At 54.0% G+C, this 15569-nt stretch overlaps 1 protein-coding gene across 1 annotated transcript in view; it reads right to left on the minus strand.

Annotated features, from left to right (window-relative positions):
* The window catches only part of TMC3 (transmembrane channel like 3), a 39199-nt gene that overhangs the window by 9991 nt on the left and 13639 nt on the right, over positions 1–15569 (minus strand). The window contains exons 6-16 of the mRNA XM_045813052.2: positions 14822–14920; positions 14577–14719; positions 13008–13155; positions 12361–12404; positions 9714–9861; positions 8277–8386; positions 5904–5982; positions 4547–4792; positions 3540–3668; positions 3219–3286; positions 1471–1599 (exon numbers count right to left, since the gene is read on the minus strand). Of these exons, the coding sequence (XP_045669008.2) occupies positions 1471–1599; positions 3219–3286; positions 3540–3668; positions 4547–4792; positions 5904–5982; positions 8277–8386; positions 9714–9861; positions 12361–12404; positions 13008–13155; positions 14577–14719; positions 14822–14920 (1343 nt within the window). The remainder of the gene's footprint in view (positions 1–1470; positions 1600–3218; positions 3287–3539; positions 3669–4546; positions 4793–5903; positions 5983–8276; positions 8387–9713; positions 9862–12360; positions 12405–13007; positions 13156–14576; positions 14720–14821; positions 14921–15569) is intronic.

Here is a 15569-nt window from a genome sequence, read left to right on the forward strand (position 1 = left end):
CTAATCAATGTGTTCAAAATGTGTTACGAATTCACCGAAATGGCTAAAATGAAAACACCGAGGATAGCAAGGGTTGGCAAGCCTGTGGGACGTCTGAGACGCTCCTACGATGTGGGGAGAGGGGACGAAAGGCGTGACCAGCCTGGAGACCCTCCTGGCCCCCATCTGGGCAGGTGAGCACGTGCACGCCCTGTGAGCCGGCAGCTGCACCCCGAGCGTATTCGCAGCAAAGACGCTGAGCAGCATTATCCGTTATAGCGAACAGCTGGGAGCCGCCATGCGCCCACCAGCAGGAGCGTGGATGAAGACTGTGGGGTGTTTGCCTCCATAAGCCGAGTCTCCCCAGCACGATACGAGGGAGAGAAGCCTGAGACGAAAGAGCCCGGACTGTGTGCACCTCCATCTCAGGAAAGGAAAGAACTGGAAACCGTTAATTCCCTCAGAAGTTGGTAGCGAATCAATAATCCTGATTAATCATCTTTGACTAGACAAAACTGGGTACTTTAACGAGACACTCAGAACTTCTGAAAATAAGAAAGAAAAAAAGAAGCCTTGCTGGGTTTCTACTATTATGGGAAAGAAGCCATAGAATTTTTTTGGAATGAGTATAAATTTGAACTAATTTATCCTTCAGTGAAAGCCATACTTTGACAATCTCTTTCTGCAGCGTGTCATGTGACCCGCAGAGTCGACTCTTTTTTTGGAAGCGAAGTTTATATCTGAGTGGTACTCCGTCCTCAAGAGTGAAAGCCAGGTTATTACAAAGAGTTAAAAAATTCCAACTGTAATAGATAAACTAGCATTATGAGATGATAAGCCTACGGTGGTTTTACAAGAAATTTGTTTAGAATGACAGCACGGGTACGTATGTCAGGAGGCAGCCCACGCTCGAAGGTTACTTTTTAATAGTCTCTTGCCTTTGAGACCATTTGGATTCTCCCCTCCTTCCTTTCTAGGCTTTAAAAAAACTGCTTATAAAGATTGGAAATATGGTTTCTTAGAAGTTTAAGAAACTTATTTATAAAACATTCTAAACCTGAAGTCCTCGGGGAGATACTTCTTTTTGCCCCATATTTACAAAGTCGTTAAACTTCCTAGTTTCACCCTCTTCATGAGTCATCTCGGCAGCTTTTATTTTTGCATAAAATGGCCTATTTTATTATGATTCCACTTTTTTTAAATGTAGAATTGTATATTGTGAACTATTAGAGTTAAAAAATCGCTTTCAAAAAAAAGGAAGTTGGTAGCGCGTGGAGTCGAGTACAAGGGGGGGCCTCTGGGTCTTCGCGTTCCGTGTCTTGACCTGGGTGCTGGTTACCCGTGTTCGGTTAGTGAACAGCCATCAAGATGGACTTTTATGCCTTGTGCATTTTCTAAACGGTTATTATACCAGTAAAAAGTTCTCCCGTGGGCGAGGAGGGTACGCACGGCCTCCGCGCTCCGCGTGGGGCCCACTCGGCTCTCACTGACCTGGAGGCCCGGAACACTTGCTGGTGAGGTACGTTGCAGGTCAGCACGGCCCAGCTCCTCAGGTACATGAGCCCGATCAGTTTGAGGACGTTGAACGCCGGGAGGCACGGGGAGAAGAAGGCCCCCATCCTGGAGCCACAGAGGAAGGCTGGTTAGCATCCGTCCTCCTCCCGTCCACCGTGGTCTGCGACTTTGGGCTTTCTACCCTATGCCTGAAGAACTAGAGAAGCCCCAGAGAGGTGTGCGACCCCAGCCCTCCAGCTTGAGGGGTAAGGCCAGTCCCTTCCGCGGACGAGGAGGGGTCCCCAGCACAGCATCCCGTGGGCACCTGCGAACCCAGAGCTCGTCTCTCCCTCCACGCCTGGCGACGGGGAGCATACCCGCTGTCTGGAAGTCTGCGTTGCACACTCCACTTTTACGACAGACTAACCTTAGTACCTGTTTTCGCTAATAGAAAGAGATCCGAAGAGGGTCTTTGCTTTTTTTGCTTTTACAAAATGGTACAGCAGCACCCCTTATCTATAGGGGTTTGTTCCAAGACCCCGGGGGGATGCCCAGAACAGCAGATGAGCTGAACCCTATGTGACTGTTCTTCCCTGAGCATACAGACATCCCTGCGATAAAGCCGAGCGTACAAATCGGGCACCGTAGGAGATTAAGAACAGCTCATGATAAAGGAGAACAGTGGTACCGACAGGCTACAACAAAAGGTATCTGACTGTGGCCTCTCCCTCTCCAAGTGGCTTATGGACCACGCTCACCCTTCTTCTTGTGAAGATGTGGGATTAATGTAGTTATCAAAGCGCCTGAGGTCTAGCAAATACTAAATACATGTTATGCATGATCTTTCATATGGTGTTTGTGAAAACTCTGCAAAATGGAGTGGATGGATCCTAAAGACATGGAATTTGATTGAAGAAATATTAGTCGATGCCTCTCTATTCCACGCATTTTGCTGAATGACTGTGAAGAGAAATTGTGTTTTCTGAGCGTATGGAGCATTCAAAGAGAGGCGTGGAAACTTCTTTTCCTTTGCTTGCTCGTATTTTAACAAAGAGCACAGAGTGCAGTCCCTCGGGGGGGTGGAGAGATGACTCAGGGAGTTCCCTGCCGTGCTCACACACGCACGCACGCACACACGCACGCACGCACACATACACACGTACGTGTGGATCACATGGCTCCTTTTGGGTCTTCAGCATCTTTAGAAACAGGGTCGCCTTGGCCAGGGGTTGCCCTGCCTGCAACGGATTTCCCATTCTGGGCCTCATGCTAGGATGGGTCTGTTGGTCTGCGGGATGGCCATGCGCCCGGGCTTGGCGTCTCAGTGAAAATATGGAGGCACATGGGAGGGAGAGTGGGGGGCTGAGGTCGGACCTGGCCCCAGCTGTGACACGGCCACTCCTGGATCTCCTGCTGGGGACGCAGCAGCCTCTCCTCCCAGCTGTCCCTGACCCTCCCCAGCAGCTCGTTGGAATAACTCCTGTGCAGACTTTTTTTTTTTTTTTTTTGGTTATGACCAATAGTGGCCTAAACGGACTATTTCTTTCATCATTCCTTTCTGCAAAATGCTTGGAAAGCCATTACTAAAATTGTTACGCAAGCAAAATGGGTTCATTAGGAAGAGTTTATGTCCTTTCTGATTCTTATAGCTGTTTATTATGGGCATGTCCCTTCCAGACCAAGCAAATCAAAATCTTAGCCCAGATGAGATGTAAGCAAAGGTTAAGCAGAGCTTTGACACCTACCAGATCATTCCTTGGTTGTAGACTAAATGTAACACATTCTCCGCTATTTTGAATTCCCCGTATTCTGGCTACAAGAGAAAACGAAATTATGCATCAAAAAAAAGGTTCCACAGTTCTTTGCACACACCGGGTCACGATCGTCACGTGTCGAGGATCCTTTGTTCTCACAGACACGGAGAGATGGCCCCAGGAGTCAGTGTCAGAACGAGAAGGAGCCCCAGCTCTGTGCACCCTCCCCTGCTCCCTCTTGTGTCTCAGCCAGGTCAGCAGAGGGGGATCTAGCCCTCTGAACGTCCCCAGGGCACTCCACCTCTCACTTACAAACTTGCTTTCCAGGTCCCAACACCAGTAGTCACTTAAGTACCGGACGAAAAGTCCCCGGAAGAAGTCTATGAGCAGGACGCTGGCCACGGTGAAGAGCATGTCGATGATGGAAAGCTTCAGCATCTCCTGGAACACAGAGAGTCCTAATGCCACCACGTCCTGCTCGCCCCCGTCCACCCCTTCCTGCAGGCACCCCCCCCCCCATTCCATGGGCCCACCCCGGAGCCTTCACGTCTGGCACATCATGGGGGCTCAATAAGTATCTGTTAATTTGGAGTTGAATTTCGATGTCTGAGGCCAACTTTACACGAAACCAGGAGAGAGCCTGAGCCACCAGAGAGCACTTGGGGTCAGTGGTTCAGGTTCAGGAGACAATACCCCGGGGCTGAGATTCTCCGCACAGGATCCCGTGTGGAAGGCAGGAGGCAGAGCCGTTCAGAACACAGGGTCTGGAGCAGAAGCCTGGGCTCAGACCTTCCTTCTGCTCCTACTACCTGTGTCCTGGGGCAACTTTCTTCCCCTCTTGAGCCTCAGTTTCCCCATTTGTGCCTATGGGGAGGATGCTAGGATTCTCTTAAGGACTAAGCCCTTACAACAGGGCGGGCAGGGGCACCTGGGTGGCTCATTCGTCTGACTCCTGATTTCGGCTCAGGTCGTGATCTCAGGGTCCCGGGACCGAGCCCTATGTTGGGCTCCACACTCGGCACAGAGTTGGCTTGGGATTCTCCTCACTCTGCCTCTGTCCCCGCTTGCATTCTCTTTCTCCCTCTTTCCCTCTAAAATAAATAAATCTTAAACAAACAAACAAACAAACAAAACAGGGCCAGCAGATAGTTCACACTGCGTGAGTCCTTGTGCTGATTGTTACTCTTAATTGGAGAAAATCATAAACCCTCACTGAACCTTATTTCCCTTTTCTGTGAAACAGAGATGACGCCACTCCAGAATTATGTGACGTGATGGTGGGCGTGAGGAGGGGCTTTAGAAGGCAGAACGGGAGCCACCTGCCCGACGTATGTCTCCCAGCACTGGTCTTGCGGACGCTGGGTGTAGACGGTGGTCTTGTTGGCCTCCGAGAGGGGCAAGGTGTAAGCTGGGACACTGGCCTCTTCTGGGGCCCACGTGCTATTTCTCGGGAGCCCTATCCCCGGCCCAGGTGTGGACCATTTCTCTTCTTCAGGGGCCATCCTAGTGGCAGAGAAGATGGTAGGATCTATCCAGTGACTTGTGTTATTTTTGGTAGCAGCTTCCTGTGCAGGGAGGGAAGGAAGAAAAAGAAATTGTCCATGTATTTGTAAATAAGCATCACAGACACCAAGGATATTGCTGCATTGCCTGGGAATAATCTCTCGGTCTCTCTCCCTGTCTCTCTTTCTCACCGTATCCCTGACTCTCCGTCTCCATCTGTCTCTCCTGTCTTCCCAGCTCTAGCTCGGTGGATGGCCCCTTCGTACTGGCCCTGATGAACACAGGGTCATAACGGACAGTAGTTGTTGGTCCTTAGTGTCGGAGACTGCCCCGGGCTAACACCTGCTGATCTTCTCGCCCTTACGAGTGCATCAGGGCAGACTCATCATCCCTTGTTACAAACGAGGAGCTTGAAGCTCAGCCCCAGGTCGGTCTGCCAGCAAGCGGTGGGTAAGGACCCAGTCCATGCGACGCGGAGGCTCCGATGCAGAGCTGCTCGTGTCCACGGCCTCTTCTGCCCCCTGAGCAGAACGTGACGCTCTGGTGTGGGACCGCGGCGTGGGCTGACACCCCTAGGAACCCTCCAGCTCCTCCCCACCTGCCCCTCCCCTGCCGTGCGGGATGTCCTGGCAGGTGGGGCAGCTTTCCTGTGGGCTCCAAAGCTACCCTAGGATGGGAGGGGAAACCCCTGCGGGGTGGGATGGGGGACCCACTCTGAGCTGTTCCCCACGAGCACTCATTTTCTCCCAATTTGCTAAATGACTCCCCCAGCCTGCCTCCCTTGCTCGGATCGCTCGTAATCGCTCTGGATAGCTCGTCCGGACGGAGCTCCCAGAAATGCGGTGGTGCCTTCCCTGAGAGCTGGACTCCAAAGACCCGGGTTCTCCCCCAGCAGGGTTAGTCCCTCGCCCTAGACCCTGGCCTTGCTTTCTTTACCTTAGAAATGGGGCTAAATCTTCTCTCTTTACCTCGAGATGACCACAGCTGAGTTGAGTTTTGAACGTGATGTATAGAGTGCAAGTATCAGCAGTGATGACGTCCGCAGGGATGGTGTGTGCGTGTGTGCATGCACATGTGTGTGTGTGCGTGTGCACGTCTGTGTGCACCTGCACGTGTATGCGCCTGTGCGGCCGCGGGGCGGGGAAGGGGCTTCCGCCCAGGACGGGTGCTCACCTCGGTGCTCATGCTGTTGACTTTGTCCAGCAGCGCGATGATCAGGCTGTAGAGGTTCCCCAGGTACAGCACAAGGACCCTGAAAGACAAGACCGCCTCGAGAGACAAGACCGCGCATGGGAGCCCGTGGCCAGACTGCCGTCAGTCCGGAGGGACTCCCACGGTCCTGCTAAGCCGGCGGCGGCCACACTAGGTTTCTTTCAGAATCATGGATGGGGGAGCATTTCAAAAATACAGAATTCCAGAACCCATCCTGCTAGAGTCAGGCTGGATGGGGTCTGGGGACCCCTTTCTAACCCTCCCAGGTGATCCCACTGAGGCCCATGCTTGGCTCAGCGTTTTAAACCACTCGTGTAGCAGAAGGAGTGTGAGCGGAGGAAGCTGGGCTCTGAAGTGTAGTGATTTCTGGTGTATAAAGTGTTTTTCCAGGCAGGATCTCATTTGAATGTCACAACTGTGAGGCTCACATGATTATAACCCCTGCTTGAGGACAAGTAGATTGAAACATGGTGACGGGTGGGGGGTTGTGCAGGCGAGCTGCTCAGGTTCACACAGTTTGCAAAAGGCAGAACACGGTTTCAGGATCTCGGGGTCTGCTTCTGAGATGCAGGGTGAGTGGTCAGCTGTTCCGGGGGACTGCGGGCAGCTGTGTGCAGGTGGGATCCGCTGACCAGCAATCCAAGACTTGCCGCCAGTCTCCCCGGAGCTGGAAGGCTTTGGAAGCATCTTGGCGTTTCCCAGGACATAGCCTTGAGCCTTATCAGAAACGTGTCTGGGACAGCGAGATGGGAAAGGACAGTGGCAGGTTCACCAACACCTCCCACGGACACTGATTCACACTTAAGGGGTTAGGAAACTAATACAGGTGGATGAAAAAGAGAAAGCAGCTTATCCTGAGGACAAGACTCCAAGTTGAAGCTTTGCGTGGCCCCCTGGTGCCCACAGGCCCCGTCCTTCCACAGATGCAGGCTGACCGACACCTGCGTGGGAGCGAGCAGAGGGCATTGGGGGCACCGCTGCAGCCAGCCCTGGCTCTTCCCGTGGCTCCCTGCTCACCGAGCCGGGACCTGTCCATCTCTGCGTTCAGGGTACCCAGCACACGGCCAGACCCTCAGCGTGCGCTCGGAAGTGCTGCCCAGTGAAGAGTGGGAGGACTTGCTCCCGCTGTCCTGCTCTCCCAGTGCTCTGGTCCTCACTGCGTCTTGGACAGAAGGCGACACGGGTGGCTGGTGAACTAAATGGAACTTAATGGAACTAAAATAGTATGTCTTGCTCTTATTACCAGAATTAGCCCTCATTTGTCTGGGGCGCGTCTCTTGATGCCTCTGTTTCTCTAGTTTTAAATGTGAATAACGAGACCAATCTGCGTAATAGGATTGCTGTTAGGACAAATGCAATAATAGAATTGATCGTCCCAGTGCCTGCTGGTGAGGAAGGAGCTGAGGAAGACGCTTCTCCCTCAGGTCAAGATCGGTGCTGAGCGGAGTACAAAGACCCAGGTTCCAGCTCTCGAGAATCTCAGCCCTGAGCCACCCAGGGCCAGCAGATGTCCGCAGACCTCTGGCTCTTCTAGTCCTGTTTTCCTATCTTTGAAATGACAGTTGAATTTCAGGGGGTGGCAAACGACAGCCTTCAGGCCAAATCCTAGCCTCACCTATTTTTGTAAATAAAATTGTAAGGGACATGGCCACAACCCCTCGTTGACGAATTGTCCCCTGGCCACTTTCATGCCACAACCTCAGGGTCCAGCAGGAGCAGCAGAGACGGGTCCCTGGGGAACCTAAACTGTTCACTGCCTGGCCCTCCTCAGAACATGCTCGCCAGCTCCCGAACGAGGGGAGCCTTTCCCGAGGCAGGTGGATGATGGGCTCTGCACAAAGTTACCACGTGGGACAAGAGGAAGGGCGCTGAGGCAGAGGCAAAGCCGGGCTCTGCTCGCCCAGTGAGCCACCCCTGCCTACAGCCTCCCTGTCTATTGCAGAGATGAGGGCATCGCCCTCCAGAAGAAGGGGAGTTTTTGGGGAGACGGAAGGAAGCCGGCGCTAGAAATGGATGTGGCTGCTCTGTCCCTGTGGGTTCCCCAGGACACCCTGTCAGACCCGCCAGCACCACCTGCTGTCCCTCCACCCCCCATCCTGGCGCCGCCCTGTCCGTTCCTCTCTCCCCGCCCCCCCCACCTCCCCCCTTTCTCTCCTGCAGCATCGTCCCGCTTTCCTGGAGCATCCCACTTTCCTTGAGATGCATCCAGAGGGGAAGCTCCGTGCGAGGTTTGGGGGGCAGTGAAGCAATCCTGGCTCTTGAGGGACGTGGGTTCCCATTGCAGCGGGCACGCAGGGGCCGCACCACGTGGCGGTTCCCACAGGGCTGTCGTACCTTGCCAGCTGGAAGCGCAGCGTGGTTCGTGGGTGGTACATCTCCAGGGCGGCGATGAGGTCGAAGGCTGAGGGCGCCAGCATGGTGACCAGGGAGACCACCACGCTCACCTGCCAAGACAGTGCCAGCCGTGAGTCCCAGGGTCCCCAGCCCAGCCTCACCTACCACACGCTGGCCTCCTGCTCTACCATTTGGTCCACGGCCACTCCGAGGGCTGTGCGGTTCCTACACGGAAAGCCTCCCGCAAATCCCTGCCAGCTAGCTGTTTCCCAGAGGCCACCGCCACTTTGTCGTGGGCTTATTCCTGCAGGAGTTGTCTTTGATCCGAGAGGCTCACACTTGCTGCTGGGGAATCTCGAGCATTTTGGCCACATTTCCCAAGTGCCCTGCCGTTCTGCTTATCTTGGGTGGCAGACGGAGGTGACCCCAAATATTACAAATAGGAAAGGGGGCGAGTTGACATGTAATCAAGTATTCTTTCTGTACATGGAAGAGAAATTATCTAGAGGATTATACTTGGCTCTTGTTTGTCTGCACTTCTGGTAACTTAAAGAGGACATTTTGCTGGTAACGGGGAGGTGGGAGCCAAAGAAAGACGTAATTTCTGAATATGCCCTTAAAAACTTGATCTATCTGCAAACACACAAGCACGTATTTACATAACCCCCTGAACTGGCATGAAATAGAAGGAGGTCTGAGAAAAGATGACCTCGTATCATCTCAGATTCTGAACAACTACCATACGTTGAGGTTAAAGTGTAAGCATCCTGTCACCTACACGCTCTGCTTTACAAATCCCGTGCATGACGCTTCTTTCCACCGCAGTGGTTGGAGAGAGGGCCTCCGTGCATCGTCTGCCTTTCAAATCTTTGCAGGAAAAGTGAACACAGCAGTCTTATTGCAAATATTAAGAATTATAAGACGGTTCCTAACTCTCCTTTTGGCCATTTGCCGTCATGAGGATATTCACATAAACAAAGGGAAGAGATCTTTTAACAAACAAGCTTAGGAAGCACTGTTTGTAATTCAGAAAGACAGAAACGGCCTCCAAGAGCTGGCCCGTGGCCAGCTGTGACACGTGCCGTGGAAACGGTTCGGGCATCACAGCCTGTCTGCAGGTGAAGCCCATTTCTGGAAATGCACCTTTCGAGACCAGCCCAGCACAGTCGGCAAGATGCAAAGGTAAGCAATGGGATGGACGCTTGGAGGCCGTGTTGAATGAGAACCTCTCCCGATCGAGGCCAATAAAGCCATTCAGCCAGGTCTTGGCGTCGCCACTCTGGCTCAAAGCCCTTGCAGTTCGGGCTCTAGGACCAGAGGACTAAGTTCCTCCAGGGAGACATTTCTAGCTAGCCTGCCTAAGACACAACACGGCAGGAGAGGCCAGGCTGCTCTGGCGTCCCTCCGGGAGGGCGCATGCGGTCGCGCGGCGGGTACCTCGTTCTTTTCCCAGAGCGTCAGCTCCTTCTTCGACTGCTCCAGCCTCTGGGACCGGTCCACCACGAAGTAGATGAGGGAGATGCTGCCCGCGAGCGACAGAAGCACCAGGATGTTGGCGACGACCCTCAGACAGACGGTCACCACCCTGCGGGGAGAGGCAGCGTGAGGACGGTCCGCTGGGCCGCGATGCACGGACACCAGGTAGCAACGGGACCCGTCCACGGTCCCGTCAATCTTCTGCCCTGCAGAGCTAGTGCCCTTCCCTTCACCCCACCCCCACCTGGGTCCAAAGTCCTCCTTTCCTAAGGGATCCACAGTGACTTACGAATCTGACCAACTACCATGGGTAGGACTTTAACCCTACGTCGTGAGTCTGACGCTGAACGTAGATTTGCGCGGGGGGAGACTTCTGCTGCAGCCTCAGCTCCTACAACAGGCCCGGCGTGTACAAACACGTCGTAGCTTTAGTCTAGGTGAGCGAGCAAAAGAAGAGCAGCCCGATGCCATGAGATGGAACGGGGACTTGCCCGTCCTTCCTAACACTGGGCAACACTCATGGACTCCACTTGGCTGACTTTTCAGGGCGTCTGCTTCTGACGTTGGAGCCCGTCTTAGCTGGGGTCTCCCTGCAAGCAGAGCCTCAGGCAGTGGCCTGTTTTCAAGTGGTTTATTTGGGTCACGATCCCAGAAGGTCTGGGGGTGAGGCGGGAGGAGGAGCTGTTAGGACAAGGGTGCGTGGTGGACTTGGCCACGGCGGGAGGCCACTGCAGGGCCTTCCGAGGGGCTGGGGAGCTGCATCGCTGAACGGTCCGCCCACAGAGAAGCAGGGAAGCTTTTGTCATCGCTCATGTCCCTGCTGGTCAAGGGTGGCTCCCTGAGCATGAAGCCCCACCATTGCCCCCAGCCTCCAGATTCCCGTGCACGTGCACTGTCGGGGGTTTGGTGGGTGCCCTGGGGCAGCAGGTACCGGCGAGGGGTGAGGGGCCTGTGCACGCAGCGGGGGCATCTACACAGCCCTGCAAGGCCCGCCCGGCGGCAGGCACTGGAGGACCAGGTGTGGCCGGGAGGATCTGAAGGGTGTGGAGAGGTGTACCCTCCTGTCTGTAAAGCACAATTCCACCTCTGGGTGACCTTGGACTGGTCACGACAGCTCCCTCTGCCTGAGTCTTGGCCCTTCATCTGTTCAAGGAAGAAGCTTACTCCCAAATGAAACGATAAACATCACCTTGTCCTTCTGTGGAGAACTTTACATAAAATGGAAAATCTGAGCGAGAGTGAGGCCCATTAATACCATTCTGGTGCTTCCTCACTCCCTCTCCTCCCCAGACCGTGCTGACGTCATTGGTAGGGTCAGGTGGGTCATGCACTATAGTCCCCCGTGTCCCCTCCAGCACCTGCTGGTCCTTGGGCTGATTGCTCCAGAAAATGCACGTGATGGGTGCAGGGTGAAGTCCCCAGTCGAATGTTCATTTTTCCCTGTCTCTACCCTCTTCCTTCCCCGTCCTGTGATAATATCCTGGATAACCCAGAATGCCTACTACACCTCCATTTTCCCCAAGTTTTAGCAGAATCGGGAGGATTCAGGATTTGTGTGATTCAGGAAGAGAGAGGAGAAGCACGTTATTCTTCCGTTGACACATTTGCTTATAGTAATGCACGACCCAGGTTCACATCTTTGAACTGGAATGCTGCAGTTTTTAAATTTGAGGGAACGCCAAAATCACCGGCAAGGTTTGGCTTTGCAAGGTTTGCTAACAAGGTGGATTCTCATGTCCCACTTCCAGAAGTTGTAATTCGGGGAATCAGGGTGGGTGCCAAAGTGGTCTACACGTTGTGTGCCCTGGGGTGATTCGGATGGGTGGGTGCTCTCTGCCCTCTGAGAAGCATGGATGGAGCCCCACCCTCATTTCACGGGGGAGGAAGTGGGGCCTGGAAAGGCCAGGGGACCTTATCAGGTCATGGAAGCTAATGATAAAAGGAGGGCTGGAGCCCCTCATCCGGCTCCCTATGGAGAGTCCTTCCCGCCTCCACAGCCTGCCTCCCCCCTCGCATCCTTGCTCCATCAGGCTTTCTGCATCATGGGAACTACTCAAGGCGCTAAAGAACCAAGAACCAGTGAGGACATCAGAGAGCAGACAGGCCGTCCCGTGAGGACGGGGCACTGGCCCTTCTGTGTCATCGGCTCTCTTTTGCAGAAGGGCCTCGCCTCTCCAAGGCAGCCCTCAAATCCCGGAGAAGGAGTTCGGATCCGAGACACCACTTTGGAAGGCTCGTCAACAAGAACGGGATGCTACTTGTGTCTCAGGCCCTCAGGGATCAGTTGCTAAATAAGGTAGCTTTCGCTTTTGCAGCGAACTAGAAACCGGCACCAAAAATACCTCTTTTATCATCGAAGTGAAAGAAATCGGTCAACTTCAGCACTCTCACCCTGTCACCCCATCGAAGGAGGGAGGAACCCCTCTTAAATACTGCTGTCGAGGCTTTGCAGGCTTCCCACGTGTCCCCTTCCTAGAAGGACAGATTTTAAGGGGAAAGAAGAGCTGCCTGACAACGTGCGAAAATAAGATCGAGATCGGCTGGTGAGTTTGGTACCGAGTTAAGATAGCTTATCAATGAATGGAGCGTGGGGAGGGTCCATACATACAGGTTTTTGCTTTTCCTCTTTTCCTGCTCTTCCAGGATAGCCTCCTTTAAGAAAAGACACATCCGAATTAAAAGCTTAACCTTGTCATTAATCATACGTCTTTAGAAATATTTCCTAGTAAGAAATGACTTACTGTCTTTAATTGAGATTTTATTAACATCAATGCTTTGTATACTAATAAGTAGATGGGAAAAAAGCGGGGCTTGGGCAGAGGAGTGAAAGGGCACATCATTTATGTGAGTGAAATAATCTAGATTTTTTTACCCCAAAGGGGCAATATTTAGCAGTCTGCACTGCTCAGTAGACCCAAGTCCCCGAGCGGGTTTGATGACATCGTCCTCCGAGCTAACGCTAAAGCTCACGTCCCCTACACGTCTGCATGTATTTGCCCAGCAGTTACCGGCAATATGGTCCCCATCCATTATGCAAAGTATCAAAAATACACCAACTGGAATTTAAGGGGAACGAAATGAAAAACTTAGAAGGAAGAGTTTCGCAACGTCTCTTCGTGTGTTCCATGGCATTGGTGGTGCGCGGTGGCCATCCCGTGGAGCCACCACCCTGCCCGGGGAGCACCGGGAGGAGGACCGCTGGCACCTCCCCCAGGAGCCCTGACCTCCCCTGGCCCCGCCACGTCGCCCACTCACCCTGATGCTGTTCACGATGGCGGCCGTTTTGCTCTCGGCGGCCTCTGGGTTGCCGATGAGGTAATCCCAGGCGCAGAAGACCCGCCAGCAGAAGGTGTAGTTCTCATTGGAGGCACTGGCCAGGCTGTTTCGGGAGTTCTTTGCCATCCTGCGAGAGAGGGGCCAGGACGGGGCAGGTGACAGCAGGGTCGAGCTGGGTCCCGTCCTCCCGGGGCTGCTGCCGGTCCACACGGGGCCCTGGTGTGAATGAGAACGCGCGACCGGCCCCATCCGGGCGCTGGGTTCAGCCCCCCCTTGTGGGGAAACCGCACTGGCCGGTTGTGGGGTGAGCCCGTTTGACAAGCAGCCTCGCCACTGTGGCGGCCAGGAGGTCACCGAGGTGTGTGCGCCCGTCGGGCCAGCCTGTCCCGTCTCTGGGCAGTGTGGTTGTGAAGTCAAACTCCCCTTAGAGCCGATCAGTCTTCCTGGAGGTCCTGCCCATGGAGGCGCGGCGACCCCACCTCAGGGAGCCACTCGGGTCCCTCCAGCCCACGGTGCCCCTTAGACGCCTCTGAAGGCAGGAGTCTGCATCCCTCCTCCGGGGGAAGTCCCTCGCCCTTCAGACTGTCTCTCCGGTTATCCTCTCCCTCTGTAGTCCCTTGTCCTGAGTTTGCCTCCATCTGTGTCCTAAACTGAAACATCTAGCGAAGGGCATGTCTTGCAGGTGGGGCCTTGAGGCCCCCAGAAGCTAAGCGGGGAAGCTTCTTGTGAACCGAAGGCCCGCAGGTCACCCTACACCCCCTCAGGATTTTGTTGTTTGATGGGGATGGCGATGTTAAGGATCGTTTTTTACCTCAAGCACTTGTATCTGCACTGGGCTAAGATGCCCCACGAGGCAGGTGACAAGACACAGTGGGACACACAAGGCAGACGGAAGTAGCAGGTGAGCCAGGCGGGGAGGGGCCGGGTTCTCCCTGGCTGGGAGCCTGCCCGTCGTACGCTGTAGCCAGCTCCAATATAGAAGCACTGAACGTGAACGCCGGCAGGGAACCTGGCCGTCTTCTGAGCCAACCTGCCCATTTTACAGATGAGGCCCAGAGAGGGGACGGGAGTTGCCATAGGTCTCATGGTGGGGATGATGCGGGAGTCCTGATCCCCAGCCCCTTTGTTTTCCTTGCACTGTGCTTCCTCTCAGTGAGAAACTGGGTGTGCAAACAGCATCATGACACACACGGGCCTGGCCCTTGCAGGGTTTGTAGCTAGGTCACAGGTCCACGTAAGCCAAAGGACGATGCAACCTCTGGTCACTTAGACCATGCTGTTCCTGTCTTTGTGAGTGCAGTCACTAAATTGTCTGAAATTACATCGGCTGCTAAGCCTATTGATTCTTGTCTCTCCACACCCAACATGGAACCTGGCACAAAGCAGTGAATGTCGAATGAGTGTTGGTTACAGTGAGCATATCTCTTTTAGCCTTGGTCTCCCCATCTGCAGAATGGGTACAGTTATGCCTGAACTGTACGAGTTACTGACCAGACTGAGATCCCTCAGATCATCCCTGGCATATGGAGAGAAACTGAGTAGCCATACTTTTTCAGGAGGATGATGAAGCTGTAAGCAAACACGGCCATCCCCACCAGGAAATACGCCAAGGGCAGCCGGTAGCCAGCTCTCCCAATCCTTCGCTCCCTGCCGTAGTAGCCGTAGAAGAGCACCGAGTACTGCAGATAGCCCTGCCGAGAGAGCAGTCAGCGTCATCTCCCAGCCCAGCTTCCGGAGCTGCCGCCCGGCCAGCCCCCTCTCAAGACGAGAGTTCCGCCAAGCCTCAGCCTCACCCCCAGGGACCAGACGGTGTCCAGGTCTTGAGCAGAAGCCATGTGCTCCTTGGGGATGGTCTTGCTGGCCGTGCTTCCGAAGGGCTGGCCTGCAATGAGCTGGTAGAGAGAACAGGATGTCCCGTGATCCTCTGGGCATAGGAGGGGACCAGAAGAAAAGGGGTGGCCGATCCCCAGACCCCCACGTCCTGGGAAGGCTCTGCGTGTACGAGATCTCTAGCGGCTGTCTTTCTGCTTGATTCTCACTAACGGAACAGTCATTCTGGGTGGGCCAAGTTTCTTTTTGCTTGATCAGCCTGCCTGGGTGTCCTCTGGCTGGGCTCCTACAGGTGGATTTCCGAGGTCACTGGGTTTCTGCACAGGAAATAGCCCCATTTACTTCGAGGACGAAGTTTAGTTGAGAAGTGGGCTTTATTTTATCGCGGTGCGGGTGAACCGGCCCGCATGCCAAACCCTGCCTGTCTCCTCCTTTTGTGTGGTCCAAGAGCTAAGAATCGTGCTTGCATTTTTAAATGGTTGGGAAAAAAAGTCAAAAGAAGAATATATTGGGACACTTAGGAATGCTATGACAGCCAAACTTCAGTATCCATAAATATCAATAAATAAAATTTGATTGGAACAGAGACGGCATTATTAGTGTATCATCTTTCATACTGCGTGGGGGATGGGAGTAGGGTCACCCAAAGCCCCCACTATTCGATACCCGGCCCCTCACGGAAGAGGTTGGCTGTGTCCTGCATCAACGCAC

Source organism: Ursus americanus, chromosome 28 (assembly GCF_024610735.1).
Source record: "Ursus americanus isolate L20-20 chromosome 28, mUrsAme1.1.p, whole genome shotgun sequence".
NCBI classification, from domain to species: Eukaryota; Metazoa; Chordata; class Mammalia; order Carnivora; family Ursidae; genus Ursus; species Ursus americanus.